The 20,165-nt window shown below is 41.1% G+C and overlaps 1 protein-coding gene across 2 annotated transcripts in view; it reads right to left on the bottom strand.

Annotated features, from left to right (window-relative positions):
* LOC110535674 (cadherin-7-like) overlaps positions 1-19,848 on the bottom strand; it is a 145,541-nt gene extending 125,693 nt beyond the window's left edge. For both annotated transcript variants that reach the window (XM_036935435.1, XM_021620823.2), the window contains exon 1: positions 19,262-19,848. In XM_036935435.1, coding sequence (XP_036791330.1) covers positions 19,262-19,498 — 237 coding nt within the window. In that variant the 5' untranslated portion in view covers positions 19,499-19,848. The remainder of the gene's footprint in view (positions 1-19,261) is intronic.
* Positions 19,849-20,165: the final 317 nt, after the last annotated feature.

Here is a 20,165-nt window from a genome sequence, read left to right as displayed (position 1 = left end):
ATGCATGAATGGCTTTGGTGATGAGGCTGTGAAGTAGTCACATCTCCCGTTAACCTTTTAGTCTCTTTCTTACATTGCATTTGTAAAGTACTCAAACCCCTTGACTTTTTCCACATTTTGTTACGTTACAGCCTTATTCTAAAATGGATAAAATAATTGTTTCCCCTCATCATTCTACACACAATACATGCCATAGCAAAAACAGTTTATAAACTTTTGCAAAAAAAAGAGAAAAAAAAAAACGTATTTACATAAGTATTCAGACCCTTTGCCATGAGACTCGAAATTGGGCTCAGGCACATCCTGTTTCCATTGATCATCCTTGAGATGTTTCTACAACTTGATTGGAGTCCACCTGTGGTAAATTCAATTGATTGGACATGATTTGGAAAGGCACACACCTCTCTATATAAGGTCCCACAGTTGACAGTGCATGTCAGAGCAAAAATCAAGCCATGAGGTCAAAGGAATTGTCCGTAGAGCTCTGAGATAGGATTGTGTCGAGGCACATATCTGGGAAAGGGTACCAAAAAATGTCTGCACCATTGAAGGTCCCCAAGAACAGTGTTCGCCATCATTCTTATATGGAAGAAGTTTGGAACCACCAAGACTCTTCCTAGAGGTTGGCACCCCTGTCCAAACTGAGAAATCGGGGGAGAAGGGTCTATGGTCACTCTGACAAAGCTCCAGAGTTCCTCTGTGGAGATGGGACAATCTTCCAGGACAACCATCTCTGAAGTACTCCACTAATCAGGCCTTTATGGTAGAGTGGCCAGATGGAAGCCACTCCTCAGTAAAAGGCACCTGACAGTCCGCTTAGAGTTTGCCAACAAGCACCTAAAGGACTCTTAGACCATGAGAAACAAGATTCTCTGGTCTGATGAAATCAAGATTGAACTCTTTGGTCTGAATGCCAAGCGTCACATTTGGATGAAACCTGGCACAATCCTGTGAAGCATGGTGGTGGCAGCATCATGCTGTGGGGATGTTTTTCAGTGTCAGGGACTGAGAGTCTAGCCAAGATTGAGGGAAAGATGAATGGAGTCAAGTACAAAGATGTCAACGACCCTAATCACAGAGCCAAGACAACACAGGAGTGGCTTCAGGACAAGTCTCGAATGTCCTTGAGTGGCCCAGCAAGAGGCCGGACTTGAACCCGAATCTAACATCTCTGGAAAGACCGGCAAATAGCTGTGCAGCGACGCTCCCCATCCAACCTGACAAAGCTTGAGAGGATACGCAGAGAAGAATGGGAGAAACTCCCCAAATACAGGTGTGCCAAGCCTGTAGCGTCATACCCAAGAAGACTCGATGCTGTAAACGCTGCCAAAGGTGCTTCAACAAAGTACTGCGTAAAGGGTCTGAATACTTATTATGTGATGTTTTATTTTTAAACTTAATTTTTTTTTGTCATTATGGGGTATTTTGTGTAGATTGATGAGGAAAAATAACAATTTAATACATTTTAGAATAAGGCTGTAAAGGGTCTGCATGCTTTTTGAATGCACTGTAGATTGTATGCTCTTGACCCAAGTTGTCTATTCTAATTTGAGCTTCAGTATATTATATTATTAATTAAGCCGCTAATTGATGAATTGAAAATGAAATAACTTATTGTTTTGGTGGTGTGGATGGTGGTGGCGTGGATGGATATGGACAGAGAAGCCAATACATTACCCATAGGGGAACCCAAGGAGGATAAACACATGCAAATCACTGTAACCATTGTACAATGTGAATTTTCAAAACAAGATGACAACATGCCAAAACATATTGTACAGATATTGCTATAGATAGATATCTGCCAATACACGTTGTACACATGCCGTTTTGGCAAAAGTCTATCCCCATGTCATATGGCATAAGTCGATAACACATTTTTTCTTGGAATTCAAGAGTGCATGTTTTAAATCATGTACTCAACAGAATAATGACTGTGCAAAATAATTAGAAAGTCAACCACATTTAAATTCCAACTTGCTTTTCAATGTTGGGAAGAATGGTATCTATTTTATCTCGGTTAACAGTTTTGATAAAGTTGTGCTCAAGATAAGAACCATTCGGCATACACAAAAGACCTGAGTAAAATTGTCTGTGGATGTGGAGAGCTCAGGGATTAAAGTGGATAATATGACTCCTGTGACTTGCTCTCATTACTGAAAAAAACAATTGTTACTGAAACTTGATACCTGTGACTGAAGAGAACATAATAATAATAATAATAATAATAATTTAATTCTCGTTCACATAGTCTACAATACCACTACAATCTGATGGGATTAGAACAACTCAAAACAAGCAGTACCACTTCAAACAATAAGATACCTTTAACCTCAACATAAGAGGGCCTTTGGGAGGGGACACTTTTGATGTGTAAACATATTCCCCTGCCAAAGAAACACGTGAAACAATTATACCGTCACACAGAACTAAACAAGAACCTTAGATCATATCTCAGTCCATTTCTAAATCATCCCATAGCTATGTAAAGCAAAAACTAGCTGCTAGACGATGGACTCAGCTCCTCCACTGAAAATGAATGGGCCTCATTCCAAGAATAGGATGCCTTCACACAAACTATCTAACAAGACAATTAAGGACACAACTGAATTCAGTCTGAAAAGTCAAGAATAATACCTATGGGCATTGAAATTAAATTAATAGTCTGACCTTATTTCACTGCAATATAAAAGCAAAACAATACAGAACAGAAGAACTATTCACAACTTGTGAATTTTGGGGAGAGAATATTTAATGGGACAATACATGTTTCCATCCACAGTTGTTATGAGAGTAAAGTCATATGCTGACAGATAATTTGTTTGTTCAACAAAGTGTAATTTTTTTTGTCCATAAAATTAATTATGCGAGTAATGGCGGTGCAACTGGCTTTTTGTGCAAATATCAATGATATAGTGTGTGGTCATCCTACTACGACTCGTAAACCATGCAGTTTATTAGGCTACAGATTAAATAAATTGTGATGAACTTCACAGGGTGGTAAAAGTGCACGGAGATGAGCTTGATGCTCCTCTCCCATATATATTGAGGGTCTTATTCTGGTGACATGATGATTGATGCAGACTAGCCTACCCGCACTGTATCTGCGAGCTGTTGGATAGAGTGAACGTGCCAAGAGGAGAGTAGGCACATTTGATATTTAAAGCAACAGTTTGTGACAAAGCTGTCGGTAGAGTTGAAAATGCGATGGGAACACATTGAACTTTAGATTATTCGGTACATGAAATTAAGCGGAAAAAATACAAATGTTGTGAATTATGCCATCACACACTGATTTTTTATCTGCAAGCAGTCCGTTTGCTGGAAACACATTAGTGTTGGGAAAATATGTATATTTTCTTTATGCAGGTTTTAGAATATTTGCAAGAAAATCTGTAGTCAATTGGATGTTTTAGAACTACCCATCCCGGATCCGGGAGAATTGTCATCAACTACACTAATTAGCATAGCACAAAGGTCAAAAAATAGTTAGACAGCAAATGTTCCTTTTGTTCCATAAAGATTTTTTTGATAGCCGAAATACCTCTGTTTCTTGTCCACGTTTTGTTGAGAAATCCACCGGAAATTGCAGTCACGACAACGCCGAAAAAAACCTCAAAATTAGATCCATAATATCGACAGAAACATGGCAAACGTTTTTTTATAATCAATCCTCAAGGTTTTTTTCAAATATCTATTCGATAATATATCAACCGGGACAATTGGCTTTTCAGTAGGAGCGAGAGGAACAATGGCCGCCTTTGTCTATTACGCACAAATCACTCTGAGAACCACCACCTGACCACTGACGCAATGTTGTCGTTCACGCTCGTTTTTCAAAATAAAAGCCTGAAACTATGTCTTGTGGCTGTAGACACATCAGGGAAGCCATAGAAAAAGGACTCTGGTTGATATCCCTTTCAATGGGCAATAGGGATGAATAGAAAGACAGGGGTTTCAAAATAAGAGTCACTTCCTGATTGGCTTTCTCAGGATTTTGCCTGCATTATCAGTTCTGTTATACTCACAGACAATAGTTTTACAGTTTTGGAAACTTTAGAGTGTTTTCTATCTAAGCTGTCAATTGTATGCATATTCTAGCACTTGGTCCTGAGAAATAGCCCGTTTACTTTGGGAACGTTATTTTTCCAAAAATGAAAATAGTGCCCCCTAGTTTCAAGAGGTTAACCTAGCTACTGACAGAAAATATAACCTGAAAGCCTCACTGATGACTTAGAAAATATTTTGGAAATGTATCCATCTACTGGTGCATTAGACATGGATAACCGGTTCAGCTGTAACGTTTGTCGTCGGAAGGAGACCAAGGTGCAGCGTCGTACATTCTTTTATTTAAAATGTTCCACCAAGAAAAACAAATCAACGAACGACCAGCTTCGCCGTGCAAACTACATGCACTCAAGCAAAGACAAGATCCCAAACTGAAGGAGGGAAAAAAAAAGGGCTGCTTAAGTATGATCCCCAATCAGAGACAATGAAAGACAGCTGCCTCTGATTGGGAACCACACTCGGCCAAACACAAAGAAATAGAGAACATAGAATGCCCACCCAAATCACACCCTGACCTAACCAAACATAGAGAATAACAAGGATCAGCACTTGATACACCCAGATTAAACTGCTTTTATTTAAAAAAGACAATCTGATAATGAATGTCGATACTGTAATCTGATTAGTCATTCCATGAAAATGACCGCCTCACATTCATTGTCTCATTTGATTTAGAGAAAAAAGCAATTGACTCCTATTAATTTCAAGCTATAGTGCAATATGTTATTTCTTGAGGCCCAACAACTATAGAGTACAATGCCGAATGATCCAAAGTATTTTGTGAGCCAACATTGTACATTTTTTGCATGACCTGTTGTGTGTGTGTGGCAGGTTGTGTGTGTGTGATTTTGAAATGCATACATTCCCCTGGTCTTTGTATTTATACAATAGTTTCAACAAAGAATGAGGACACCATATCAAATAGGTCTGACTTGGATCCTTAAAAGTCAACACAGAACTTCAACAACAATTTTTAACAACTCAATCCCCTGCCTCTAACCATACAGATAAACAAACAACCCCTTCCCAAGACACACTATGTATCCCTCTTGTGCTCCCTTCATATGAGCAAGATTCCGTTTTAATATGGGGCATCAACCATACTATAATTGAACTAGTCAGGAATATTATTTAGCTCTTCTTGCTACCTGTGTTTCTTAGCAACCCCACCAACTGTGTACCATAAAGTGGGAAAATCCAGCCCCAAAGGATGCTTCTCATGGCAAGGTGATAGGTGAGAGCGATATGCCATCAATGATCCTCTGCTCTGTACCTCACTTTCTCAGGGCCCAGGGGACATACACTGGCAAGAAAAAGTATGTGAACCCTTTGGAATGATCTGGATTTCTGCATAAATTGGTCATAGAATTTGATCTGATCTTCATCTAAGTCATAAAAACAGACAAACACAGTCTGCTTAAACTAATAACACACACATTATTATATTTTTCTTGTTTATATTGAATATATCGTTTAAACATTCACAGTGTAGGTTGGATAAAGTATGTGAACCCCTAGGCTAATGACTTCTCCAAAGGCTAATTGGAGTCAGGAGTTAGCTAACCTGGAGTACAATCACTGAGAAGAGATTGGAAATGTTGGTTAGAGCTGCCCTGCCCTATAAAAAACACTCACAGAAATTTGAGTTTGCTATTCACAAGAAGCATTGCCTGATGTGAACCATGCCTCGGACAAAAGAGATCTCAGAAGACCCAAGATTAAGAATTGTTGACTTGCATGAAGCTGGAAAGGGTTACAAAAGTATCTCTAAAAGCCTTGATGTTCGTCAGTCCACGGGAAGATACGTAAAACACTAAACAAGAATGTTGTTTACGGGAGGACACCACGGAAGAAGCCACTGCTGTCCAAAAAAACATTGCTGCACATCTGAAGTTTGCAAAAGATGATCTGTATGTTCCACAACGCTACTGGTAAAATATTCTGTGGACCGATTAAACTAAAGTTGAGTTGTTGGGAAGGAACACACAACTCTATGTGTGGAGAAAAAAAGACACAGCACACCAACATCAAAACCTCAGCCCAACTGTAAAGTATGGTGAAGGGAGCATCATATTTGGAGCTGCTTTGCTACCTCAGGGCCTGGACAGCTTGCTGTCCTCGACTGAAAAATGAATTCCCAAATTTATCAAGACATTTTTCAGGAGAACAGGCTGTCTGTCCGACAATGGAAGCTCAACAAAAGTTGGGTGATGCAACAGTACAACGAACCAAAACACAGAAGTAAATCAACAACAGAATGGCTTCAACAGAAGAAAATATGCCTTCTGGAGTGGCCCAGTCAGAGTCCTGACCTCAACCCAATTGAGATGCTATGGCATGACCTCAAGAGAGATATTTTGTAGTCACGTTGCGCAAGTTGGAACCGGTGTTTTTCTGGATCAAACGCGACAAATAAACTGACATATTGGATATATACACTGCTCAAAAAAATAAAGGGAACACTTAAACAACACAATGTAACTCCAAGTCAATCACACTTCTGTGAAATCAAACTGTCCACTTAGGAAGCAACACTGATTGACAATAAATTTCACATGCTGTTGTGCAAATGGAATAGACAACAGGTGGAAATTATAGGCCATTAGCAAGACACCCCCAATAAAGGAGTGGTTCTGCAGGTGGTGACCATAGACCACTTCTCAGTTCCTATGCTTCCTGGATGATGTTTTGGTCACTTTTGAATGCTGGCGGTGCTTTCATTCTAGTGGTAGCATGAGACAGAGTCTACAACCCACACAAGTGGCTCAGGTAGTGCAGCTCATCCAGGATGGAACATCAATGCGAGCTGTGGCAAGAAGGTTTGCTGTGTCTGTCAGCGTAGTGTCCAGAGCATGGAGGCGCTACCAGGAGACAGGCCAGTACATCAGGAGACGTGGAGGAGGCCATGGGAGGGAAAAAATCCAGCAGCAGGACCGCTACCTCCGCCTTTGTGCAAGGAGGAGCAGGAGGCACACTGCCAGAGCCCTGCAAAATTACCTCCAGCAGGCCACAAATGTGCATGTGTCTGTTCAAACAGTCAGAAACAGACTCCATGAGGGTGGTATGAGGGCCCGACGTCTACAGGTGGGGGTTGTGCTTACAGCCCAACACCGTGCAGGACGTTTGGCATTTGCCAGAGAACACTAAGATTGGCAAATTCGCCACTGGCGCCCTGTGCTCTTCACAGATGAAAGCAGGTTCACACTGAGCACGTGACAGACGTGACAGAGTCTAGAGACGCTGTGGAGAACGTTCTGCTGCCTGCAACATCCTCCAGCATGAACGGTTTGGCAATGGGTCAGTCATGGTGTGGGGTGGCATTTCTTTGGGGGGCCACACAGCCCTCCATGTGCTCGCCAGAGGTAGCCTGACTGCCATTAGGTACCAAGACGAGATCCTCAGACCCCCTGTGAGACCATATGCTGGTGCGGTTGGCCCTGGGTTCCTCCTAATGCAAGACAATGCTAGACCTCATGTGGCTGGAGTGTGTCAGCAGTTCCTGCAAGAGGAAGGCATTGCTGCTATGGACTGGCCCGCCCGTTCCCCAGACCTGAATCCAATTGAGCACATCTGGGACATCATGTCTCGCTCCATCCACCAGTCCATTGCACCACAGACTGTCCAGGAATTGGCGGATGCTTTAGTCCAGGTTTGGGAGGAGATCCCTCAGGAGACCATCCGCCACCTCATCAGGAGCATGCCCAGGCTTTGTAGGGAGGTCATACAGGCACGTGGAGGCCACACACACTACTGAGCCTCATTTTGACTTGTTTTAAGGACATTACTTCAAAGTTGGATCAGCCTGTAGTGTGGTTTTCCACTTTAATTTTGAGTGTGACTCCAAATCCAGACCTCCATGGGTTGATAAATTGGATTTCCATTGATCATTTTTGTGTGATTTTGTTGTCAGCACATTCAACTATGTAAAAAAAAAGTATTTAATAAGAATATTTCATTCATTCAGATCTAGGATGTGTTATTTTAGTGTTCCCTTAATTTTTTTGAGCAGTGTATATCGACAGAATTAATCGAACAAAGGGACCATTTGTGATGTTTATGGGACATATTGGAGTGCCAATAAAAGAAGCTCATCAAAGGTAAGTAATTAATTATTTTTTTATTTCTGCATTTTGTGTCACGCCTGCAGGGTTGAAATATACTTTTCTCGCTTTGTTTACGGAGGTGCAATCCTCAGATAATAGCATCGTTTGCTTCTGTCGAAAAGCCTTTTTGAAATCTGACATGTTGGCTGAATTCACAACAAGTGTAGCTTTAATTTGCTATCTTGCACGTGTGATTTAATTAAAGCTTGATTTTTATAGTAATTTATTTGAATTTGACGCTCTGCATTTCCCCTGGCTTTTGGGCAGGTGGGACCCTAGCCACATATCCCAGAGAGGCTAAATAATTATAGGCCAATCTCAAAGCTGTCACCCCTGGTGAAAATACTTGAAACCTTGTGGAGTGAACATCTGAAAGATGTATTATTTACTAACTATTTTTTATCAATGTACCAATCTGGCTTCAGGACAAAGCATAGCACATTTACAGCAGCCATGAAGGTTTTAAATGATATCACTGAAGCACTTGACAAAAAACAGTACTGTGTCTCACTTTTTATTGATCTCTCTAAGGCTTTTGCTACACTAAGGCAGAGATTGTCGAGTGTCGGTCTTTCAGAGCATGCATTTGCATGGATTGCTAACTATCTGTCTGATAGAACTCAGTGCACTCAATTTGATGGGCTTATGTTTGTTAAATTGTCTGTCTTTAATGGTGTGCCCCAAGGCTCTGGACTTGGTCCTCTCTTATTCACTATTTATATAAATGATTTAGACAAAAATGTCCAAAATGCGCAACTTCATTTTTATGCTGATGATACTGTTATTTACTGTTGTGCCTCGTCTCTTACAAAAGCTTTCCAGAACTTGCAAACTACTTTTTATACTGTTCAACATACCTTGTGTCTATTGAAGCTTATCCTCAATACTGACAAAACTATACTAATGGTGTTTTCTAAAGCAAGAAATAGACCTCTGAACCTTTCACCTATTACTACCTGTCAGGGCAAGGAGATTGAGGTTGTAACCTCATATAAATATATTGGAATTTTAATTGATGACGGCCTCCCTTTTAATTTGCATATTCAACATCTTACAAAATAATTTATGCTGAAATTGGGATTTTATTTTAGCAATAAGGCCTGTTTTTCTTTTGAAGCCAGAAGGAGGCTAGTATCAGCTACATTTATGCCTTTACTAGACTATGGGGATATTTTATATGTTTGAGATCAATTGACACCCTTTACCATGGCACTTTGAGATGTATTTTAAACTGCAAAACCCTTACTGAACTTTGTATACCAGGGTTGGCTGGCCTTCTCTAGTCACTCGTAGGCTGAGGCACTTTTATTTACAAAGCCATTTTAGGTTTACTACCTTTTTATTTGGGCATTTTTATTGTTCAGAAATGTGATGGGTACTCTCTTCGTTCGCTGGACTTTATCATGCCAACTGTTCCAAATGTCCAAACTGAATTTGGTAAAAGGGCTTTTATGTACTCTGCGCCATCGTCTTGGGATGCCTTACAAAATACTTTTAAACTGGAAGAACTTGTCCCGACTGGTATTTTTAAATAACTGATGAATGATCTTGAGAATGATTCCCTGACCTGTCAATGTTTTTAATTTGCTGTTTTTGATTTTGTTATACTCTTGTGAATTCTATGGTTTTTACTAGATTACTTGTAGTTTTTCATGTTGTTTGTCTGTAATTTTTGTAATGACTTGGTGCTGCCTATCTTGGCCAGGACGCTCTTGAAAAATAGATTTTAAATCTCAATGAGCCCTTCCTGGTTTAAATAAAGGTTAAATAAAAAATAAAAAATAAAAAACTAGATTGGTGTACCTAAATCAACTGGCCAATAAGTGTATCTGTAAACAGGGCTGAAATGTGACTGGTAGCTGGAATGTATAAATACTTATGGCAATATACTATTGATAATATATACATGTAAACAGGAGTAATAGAGACCAGTAGCTGGATAAACAGATACATACTAATGGCAATCAATAATCAATGGACAGCACTATAATGAGGTAATAAAAATAAATCTAATCAATAATAATTTTAGTGGCAGCTTGGTTTATGTCTGAATGGTTAGAGATCTGTGGATGGGCATAGAGTCAGTGTGGATAGTCTGTGGGAGAGGGAGAGCAGTATTTGTTAGCCTTTAAACAGTCTAATGGCCAGTGGATAGAAGCTGTTTCGGAGTCTGTTTATCTGAGCCTTGATGCACCGAGTACAGGAGGCGGCTTAGCCCACATCCCTGGGGTCCCCGTGTTGAGCGTCAGCGTGGCCGAGGTGTTGTTGCCTACTATCACCACCTAGGGTCAGCCTGTCAGAATGCCCAGGATCCAGTTGCAGAGGGAGGTGTTCAGTCCCAGGTTCCCGAGCTTGGATGACACTATGGTGTTGAACGCTGAGCTGTAGTCGTTGAACAGCATTCTCACATAGGTATTCCTCTTGTCCAGGTGGGAGAGGGCAGTGTGGAGTGCAATTGAGATTGCATCATCTCTATAACTGTTGGTGCGATATGCAAATTGGAGTGGATCTAGGGAAGGGGTCTCCAACAGGTAGACCTATGAGTAGCTCGACAAATTATTCTGAAAGTACGTGATATTTTCACGTGCAAACTGTCATAAACAAATATCTCAAGTATCAGACACCGCAAGCTCCCAGCTACTATTTAACCCTGGTTAGCCACTATTGGCTTAAAAAGGCAAACTTAACACAATATCTGCCAATCCAGCAATATTGCTCCTTTCTGTCTGTGTGGTGCGGGCATTTGGTCTATCACTCAGTGTGTAGCCAGTAGTGATAGGTCATTCGCGAACGGGCGGCTCTTTCTGAAGGGCTACCTTTGGTAATCATCGGGAAGCGAATCGCATAGGTGAAAGAGCTGTTCTTTCTGCTCCATGATTTGCACACTTTTACTTTTGAGCTCCACACAGCAATTATCTGCAGATAAATTATTTTAAAAAACATTATCTGAAGATGAGGAGAAATGAGGAGAGAACATCATTCTGGTCCACACTGCTTTTTAAGATAAAAATGTATTTGAACTCACATTTCATAATCTGACAATGGTAGGCAACATTTTAGGATTTAAAATAGAGATTGACATTGTTTTCATAGTTTTAGGTCAATTTCTAAGCATCACTGAACAAAGAGCCATTTGGGACCCAAATAAACGTCCCTTTTAGGTGAACGGAGGCAAATGTTCCGGCTCACAGAAAAGACTAGGAATGCCTATCACAAGTAGTCAGTTGATGTGATATCTGTCTTGTGGGTAAAAAATACATACTTTCCCCAAAATCTCCTTAATTAAATGTTAAATGCAAATTAGTCTTACATGGCTGATGTATGTAAAGTACATAATTTGAATCTTTTATTTGTTTTTGCACACTTTTACATAAAATTAGCAGCAGCAGTAAAGAGCCATCGCTCGACCGGCACATTAGATGTCACACTAGATGAGAAATTAGGGACAGATGCGCTATTAATGGGACTTAGACTCAGAACATCCTATTCCGTTGTTTGTCTATGAACAATTGTAATTTTGAGGGTGAAAAACCCCCAAAAATCTAAAACCAGGGAAAATAAAACTGAGAAAACGAAATTATTTTACCATGTATACTACAGAAAACACAGTCTACTACTTTCTCTTGTACACTAAGGGCCTAGGGAAGAGTTGCAGGGGAGAGACGAAGAAAGCTAGAGTGTGTAACTCTGACATCTTTCATATTTTAAGAGTAGCATCAGGCTAGAAAATGTTGGAGATCCCTGGTCTAAAGTGTCTGGGATGATGGAGGTGATATGTGCCATGACCAGCCTTTCAAAGCACTTTATTGACATTGTGGCAGGTAGCCTTAGAGTTCTTGGGAACAGGACTGATGGTAGTCAGCTTGAGACATGGGGATTACAGACTGGGGCAAGAAGAAGTTGAAAATGACCGCCAGCTGGTCTGCACATGCTCTGAGAACACGTGCATTGAGCATCGGAGCCAGTGTAATAGGATTCCACCCTGTTCCTATATTTTCCTTTTGCGTGTTTGATGGCTCTCCGGAGGTTGTTGCGGGACTTATTTTACTTGTTTGTGTCCTCAGCCGTGGCCTTGAGGTTCGCTGCGATAGACATGTGTGCAATAGCTCTGTCCTTTAGTTTAACGTGTTCCTTTTTACTGATCCAGGGCTTTTGATTGGGGAAGCAGCGAACCTTTACTGTGGGAACAACGTCTATGATGCATTTCCTGATGAAGCCCGAGACAGATCTGGTTAGCTCGTTGATACTATTGATAGAGTCACAACACATATTCCAATCAGCGCTAGCAAGGCAATCCTTTTTATTATACTGTTGCCTCCTATTTGGAGGACCATTTCTCTATGGAGGTCATCATGGGTACCTCCTGTTTGAGCTTCTGTTTGTAAACAGGACATGATCTGATTTGGAGGAACAAGGGATAGCCTTGTATGCTTGCTTGTGGGTTGAGTAACAGTGGTCATGTTGATATCTTAGTGACGCAGAATTGAAATCGCTGGCAGCAAGAAAAGCAGTTTCCGGGTGCATGGTTTCCTGCTTTTTTATAGCCTCATAGCTAAGTGTCAGCTTGTTATGTGTTGTCCTGAGGTGGAATATATACAGCAGTCACGATAACAGATGAAAACATTCTCGGGAGGTAGAAGGGTTGGCATTTGACCATCAGGTATTCGAAAATGAGTGAACAATAGGTCAAGACCTACTGCGCTAGAGTCTGCACACCATCTGATGAAGAGACATACCCTCCCCTTGATGAAGAGACATACCCTCCCCACCTGGATTTATCTGGATCCAATTACCTGTCCGCTCTGAGAATAGTGAATCCATCGAGTTGGATAGCCATGCAGGGTGTCTTGCCCGAAAGACATGTTAAAAGAAACAGATGTTATCTCAGTTACAATAGTCCCGGATGTCATCCATCTTATTGGCCAATGGAATGGACGGAAGTGGTGGCCAGTTTTCCCTTTGCCTTAGTCTCAACAGGGCGCCCAACCTTTCCTCTTAGGTAGCACATAGATTGGATCGGAGGTACATTAAGAGCCCAGGACGGATCAGCCGAAATCAAAGCCAAAATTGAGGTTATTAACCTGTGATGGCTGTAATCCCGATACCGGGATCGATATGACAACTACCAGTGAAAATAGAGGGCGCCAAAATTCAAGCCACAGAAATCTCATAATTACAATTCCTAAAACATACATGTGTCTTATATCATTTTAAAGCCATTCTCGTTGTTAATCCCACCAAAGTGTCCGATTTCAAATAGGCTTTTCAGCGAAAGTAATACAAACGATTATGTTAGGTCTCCACCAAACCACAATAAGCACAGCCATTTTCCAGCAAAATATAGCATTCACAAAAAACAGAAATAAAGATAAAATTAATCACTAACCTTGAATTATCTTCATCAGATGACACTCATAGGATTTAATGTTATACAATACATGCATGTTTTGTTTGATAAAGTTCATATTTCTATTAAAAAAATCTGAGTTTACATTGGCGCGTTAGATTCACTAGTTCCAAAAACATCAAGTGATTTTGCATAGCCACATCATTCAACAGAAATACTCATCATAAATGTAGATGATAATATAGTCATACACATGGAATTATAGATATACCTCTCCTTAATGCAACCGCTGTGTCAAAAAAAAAAAATGTAATTACGGAAAAATAAATGCATGCAATAATCTGAGACGGCGCTCAAAAGTAAAAACACCACAGCCAAGAAATTACATAATAAATATTCCCTTACCCTTGATGATCTACATCACTCCAGGAAAGCACTCCCGGAATCCCAGGTCCACAATAAATGCTTGTTTTGTTCGAAAATGTCCGTTATTTATGTCCAAATACCTTCTTTTGGTATATATATCCAAACGCTAATTCTGGTCAGCATTATATCGGACAAGAACTTCAAAAAGTGATATTACCGGTTGAAGAAACATTTCAAACTAAGTACAGAATCAATCATTAGGATGTTTTTAATTAACATATAGCTTCAATAAAGTTCCAACCAGAGTATTCCTTCTTGTCAACGGGAGCCATGGAACGCAAGTGACTATCATGAGGAAAAAGTGCGATCACAAAATGGCTGCTTGATGGACATCTGATATATTCTGCTCTCATTCACTCCCACAACAACATAGAAGCCTCATTATAATTTATATTGATGGTTGACATCTAGTGGAACCCCTAGGCAGTGCAACATCATTCATATCTCAAGGGGATTTCATTGGGGACTCTGGTAAATACATACAAGCTCAGATTTCTGACTTCCTGTTTTGATTTCAACTCAGGATTTTGCCTGCCAATATGAGTTCTCTTATACTCACAGATATCATTCAAACAGTTTTAGAAACGTCAGAGTGTTTTCTATCCAATACTACTAATAATATGCAAATATTAGCAACATACAGTACAGCACTATCTCATGGGTTTTTGGTAAGTGAATGGAGAGAGTGAGTGGATACGATTGGGACTGACCTCTCAGTGGAGGCACACTTTAGTACGCCGGGCTGTAGGATGCTAATACATTTGAAAGGGAACCTCTAACAGAATGCTAATGTAGGAGCTCCTTAGACACGTGTGTGTGTGTGTGTGTGTGTGTGTGTGTGTGTGTGTGTGTGTGTGTGTGTGTGTGTGTGTGTGTGTGTGTGTGTGTGTGTGTGTGTGTGTGTGTGTGTGCGATTGTGTGTGTGAATTCTTCAAAATGTAATGACTGTCGTTATGGGCTTATTGCAGAGTATGTTTGCCACTAGATTAGGAATGCTTCATCTAAGAACTAAACGGTGGAAAGCCTTTTGGAACTGGTGGTGATCAGTAAAACCCAAGCTGCAGATCCATTTGTTTTGAAGTTACAGACTACCTGTTGATAGAGTTAATATAAAATGATGTGTACTTTGCTTAGTTGTGAACTCAGTCCAAGCCTACTTTAAGCTCAACTTTTCAGCTGCTCATCCACAGATGTTTTACAATCTCCTGCTTCTATAGTTGTGCCCGTAGTTGTGTCTTTGGCAGGAAAAAGCATGCATAATACTGCCCTGAGCAGCCATTAAGGGAAGAAAGGGGAAAGAAGTTTATCCATTATTTGAATGGTTATTCAGGCTTTCTGCTTTTGGAAGCGGGCTCTAAAAATAAGTGAGTTGCAGCACAAGGTTGTGCACTATGACAATCCATTTGATGTGAGCAAGGGCTCTGCCTGCCCTGAGGGTTGATGGGAAAAGCACTGTAGCCACTGAAACAGCCACTGAAACAGACCTTAGGGAACGGAGGACACTGCCGTGGTAGGCTCTCATCAACAACGTCAGTATAACACAGTGTACATTTTTCAAAGTTTGTAAAATGGCTTAAAAAAATATAAATTCTGTACACATTCAGGGAAGTGCACCCAAGACACAAAATCTAACGCTTAGACATGAAAGTTGACAACTAATTAGGCATAAAATTGATACTGAATCGCATGCCTACTTAGATAAATAATTCAGCCCAAACTACACACTGGTACTTGCAAATATTTTGTCACTCGATCAACCTGTGCACAAACCGATAATCACCACACACTGACGTAATGTTTACCGCCGAGCGTCTGTTAAGTGTTATCGCTACTCCGACGACGCCATTCCCACTTGCTTAAATATGCGTGTCACCAATTTGCAGTTGACACTGTGTAGTTTTGAGTGTCTTTAATGTATGTTTTCACCGGCTTGCTGTGACTGCAGGTTATTCCAGGACAGTGCACTTATCCCAGGCATAGTGCCAAGGCATAATGAGAAATTTGCTTCTGAATTTCACAATCTGCCAGAATGCATTAAAGCCAAGCAGGGCTGCAGATGCAGTGGCGGCAGAATCAGCCAGGCCAAAGTGATGACTTCCCATTTCCCTCTCATTTTATGATATATCATACTGTTTCTGCTTAGAAAAATGACCGGATCCCACTAGGGGGTCTGTCAAATTGTTTGAAAACAGATGTCAAATTATGGCTATACATGGCTGTCACAGTGGCACTATTGACTCAGTATTGATCATTATTAAGAGTGACTTACTGTGTAATAATGAACAGCCTATAAGTGTATAGATGTTCTTACTCAAGAATTGCGGGCACAGAAGAGTCCAATATGATGATGAAATCACACTACATTATTTTGGCATAATTGCAGTCATTAATTTTGTCAATTCACATACAGATTGATACATGAGTGCATGCGTACATCAATATGGAGACAGTGACTCAATCCCAATACCTCGGTGGGGGAGTGGCACTCGAAAACGGAGCAACTAGTGATAGGGAGATATCTACATCACTAAAGCACATTAGAAACTGACAACCGATACCACACAATTTGTTAACTACAGGCATTGTATTTTTTACAATGCCTGTACTGGCAGTAGTAAAAGCTTTTTGTTATATTTCTCATGCTACAAATGCATACTTACCATATGAACAACAAATGAAGACAGCAGAACAACAATGTGCCCGTAATGTAGCCATCCCCTGACTGTAGGTTACTGAATCAGAACGTTCATTTAATAGCAGTTTCACATGTAATAGTCACATTTCCTTAACTCAGTCATTACCCATTTAAGCATTTTAGCTAGAACAATTAAAACCAATGTTCGGAACTAATATTTATACAAAACGTTTTAGGGTCCTTACACAGATCGGCTACATAGGTACACATCCATAGTATACAAATCTGCCCAATTCCAGCCTTACTGAAGCACCCCCAGATCATCACCGATCCTCCACCAAACTTCACAGTGGGTGCGACACACTTGCTTGGCTTGTAGACCTCTCCATGTCTCACAACAACTGTGAAATTTGGTGGAGGATTGGTGATGAGCTGGGGGTGCTTCAGCAAGGCTAGAATCGGGCAGATTTGTGAAGGACGCATGAATCAAGGTTGTCCTGGAAGAAAACATGCTTCCTTCTGCTCTGACAATGTTCCCCAACTCTGAAGATTGGTTTTTCCAGCAGGACAATGCTCCATGCCACACAGCCAGGTCACTCAAGGTGTGGATGGAGGACCACCAGATCAAGACCCTGTCATTGCCAGCCGAATCTCCAGACCTGAACCCCATTGAAAACCTTTGGAATGTGATCAAGAGGAAGATGGATGGTCACAAGCCATCAAATAAAGTCGAGCAGCTTGAATTTTTGTGCCAGTAGTGGCATAAAGTCACCCAGCATCAATGTGAAAGACTGGTGGAGAGCATGTCAAGACGCATGATTGAAAATCAGGGTTAATGATGAGTTTAGAGGGTACTAAGGTGTTGTATGCTGAGCTTTAGTCAATGAACAGCATTCTTACATAGGAATTCCTCTTGTCCAGATGGGATAGAGCAATGTGCAGTGTGATGGCGATTTCATCGTCTGTGGAACTATTGCAGCGGTTAGCAAATTGGTGTGAGTCTAGGGTGTCAAGTAGGGTGGAGGTGATATGGTGACTAGTCTCTCAAAGCACTTCATGATGATAGAAGTGAGTAGTCATTTATTTCAGTTACCTTAGCTTTCTTGGGAACAGGAACAATGGTGGCCAACTTTAAACATGTGGGGACAGCAGACTGGGATAGGGATTGATTGAATATGTCTGTTAACAGACCAGCCAGCTGGCCTATGCATGCTCTGATGACCCGGCTAGGGAAGCCTCGCGAGGGTTAACACGTTTCAATGTTTTACTCACATTGGCCACGGAGAAGGAGAGCCCAAACTCTTTGGTAGCGGGCCGTGTGAGTGGCGCTGTATTGTCCTCAAAGCTCGTAAAGAAGTCTTTTAATTTGTAAGGGAGCAAGATGTCGATATCCGTGACGGGGCTGGTTTTCATTTTGTAATCCGTGATTTTCTGTAGACCCTGTCACATACGTCTCCCAGTCGCTGCCACCACCATGCTTCACCGAAGGGATGGTGCCAGGTTTATTCCAGATGTGAGGCTTGGCATTCAGGCCAAAGAGTTCAATCTTTTTTTTATTGGACCAGAGAATCTTGTTTCTTGTGGTCTTTAGGTGCCTTTTGGCAAACTCCGAGTGTGCTGTCATGTGCCTTTTACTGATGAGTGGCTTCTGTTTGGCCACTCTACCATGAAGCCCTGATTGGTGGAGTGCTGCAGAGATGGTTGTCCTTCTAGAAGGTTCTCCCATCTCCACAGAGGAACTCTAGAGCTCTGTCAGAGTGACCATCGGGTTCTTGATCACCTCCGTGACCAAGTCCCTTCTCCCCGATAGCTCCTTTTGACCGGGCAGCCAGCTTTAGGAAGAGTCTTGATGGTTCCAGACTTCATCCATTTTTAAGAATGATGGAGGCCACTGTGTTCTTAGGGACTTCCAATGCTGCCGACATGTTTTGATACCTTTCCCCAGACCTGTGCATCGACACAATCCTGTATCGGAGCTCTACAATTCCTTTGACCTCATGGCTTGGTTTTTGCTCTGACATGCACTCCCAACTGTGGGACCTTATATATATAGTGCAGGAAATGCAGAAACTGATGACAGTGCAATAAATTATTTTTGGTTGAAGTTGAATTTAACAGTATAAAACAATAAGAATGGAGAAAGACCCATTGAAATCACTTAGAATAATTTTTTGCCACCCTAAGGTCACGCACAACTCATAAAGCAAATTTAGAATTTGTGTTATTCAGAACATAAAATACCGTCAAATACCGTCATACAGTAAAATTTTGTACAAATACTGTGATATTGTTTTTTTTGCCATATCACCCAGCCCTAATACCAGGTGTAAGGAAGGCAAAATTCTCCAACCAAAGGTTGAAATCAGTAACCCAGATTGACCTTTTGCACTGCTCTCATTCCAACTTTTAAATGTCAGCACTGTACAAATAAAGCATTGAAATGACTAACAAAAGACAAAAAATACAGAAACATATTTATGGATGTGTTTAATGAAACAAATAAGCAGTTAGTGTGAATGTCCTTTACATATTGTACATGTGATCAGAGTGTTTAAATCTTGTAATATGTTATCTGAAAATATGGTGAAGTTAAAAACCAGCTCTTGTTTGTTTTTCATCCACACTTGTATATAAACACACATTAAATCCAAACACTTACCTTGACAACATACAAACACTTACCTTGCCAACATAAAGAGGTTCTTCGCCTGTGTACTCCTCCAGGACAAAAAACTGATTCCATACCCAGCTGCGTTTGTGCCTGCGAAGCATCTCCCAGGGGCCTTCAGTAGTGTGCTGCGCCTGGTTCTGCCCCCCAGGGGCGGAGATCAACCCCCAGCAGCCCAGCTCCCAGAGGGGTAGCAGCAGAGCAAGGTGAGTTCCTGCTCTCCCCAAGCTTCCTGAGCCACACCACCTCATGTATGCCCCCTCCAACAAGCACCAAGCACAGGAGAGAATAAAATCACACAGTGGAGGAGAAAATGTAAAAATCCTCAGGGCCTGCTTCCCACTGTCCTCTTGACCCAATGTTTTCCAAAAAATAAAAAAGACAAAGAGGATATAACCTTGAAGAAGAGAGCTTTGATTGTAGAAAAGGGAAAAAGTCAAGCGATGTGTATAGGACTAGTGCTGCTGTTCCTTGGTCTTGATTGCATACAAAAGCCTTGGTAATTCTCTCCACTTTGGTGACAGAGATTTGACATTGAAGGTGGATAGGGGGGGGGGTCAATAGTGACAGGCAAGCTTGCTTCTTCACCACAGAGGTCGAGTAATTGGCACCTATCAGAACAAAGGGATGAGAGAGAGAGAGAGAGAGAGAGAGAGAGAGAGAGAGAGAGAGAGAGAGAGAGAGAGAGAGAGAGAGAGAGAGAGAGAGAGAGAGAGAGAGAGAGAGAGAGAGAGAGAGAGAGAGAGAGAGAGAGACAGAGAGACAGAGAGAGAGACAGAGAAACAGAGAGAGAGAGAAAAATAAACTGTCGTCAGCAAAATTGCCTCGGTGACCGCAATCACATTAGACAGCAATGATAACGACATTTTCCAACCACTGTTAAAGAAATTTACCAAAAATAAAAAACAAATATGGTAA

This window comes from Oncorhynchus mykiss, chromosome 11, assembly GCF_013265735.2.
Source record: "Oncorhynchus mykiss isolate Arlee chromosome 11, USDA_OmykA_1.1, whole genome shotgun sequence".
In the NCBI taxonomy this organism is placed as follows: Eukaryota; Metazoa; Chordata; class Actinopteri; order Salmoniformes; family Salmonidae; genus Oncorhynchus; species Oncorhynchus mykiss.
The sequence above is the reverse complement of the archived record's forward strand: the minus strand, read 5'-3'. Positions and strand labels throughout refer to the sequence as shown.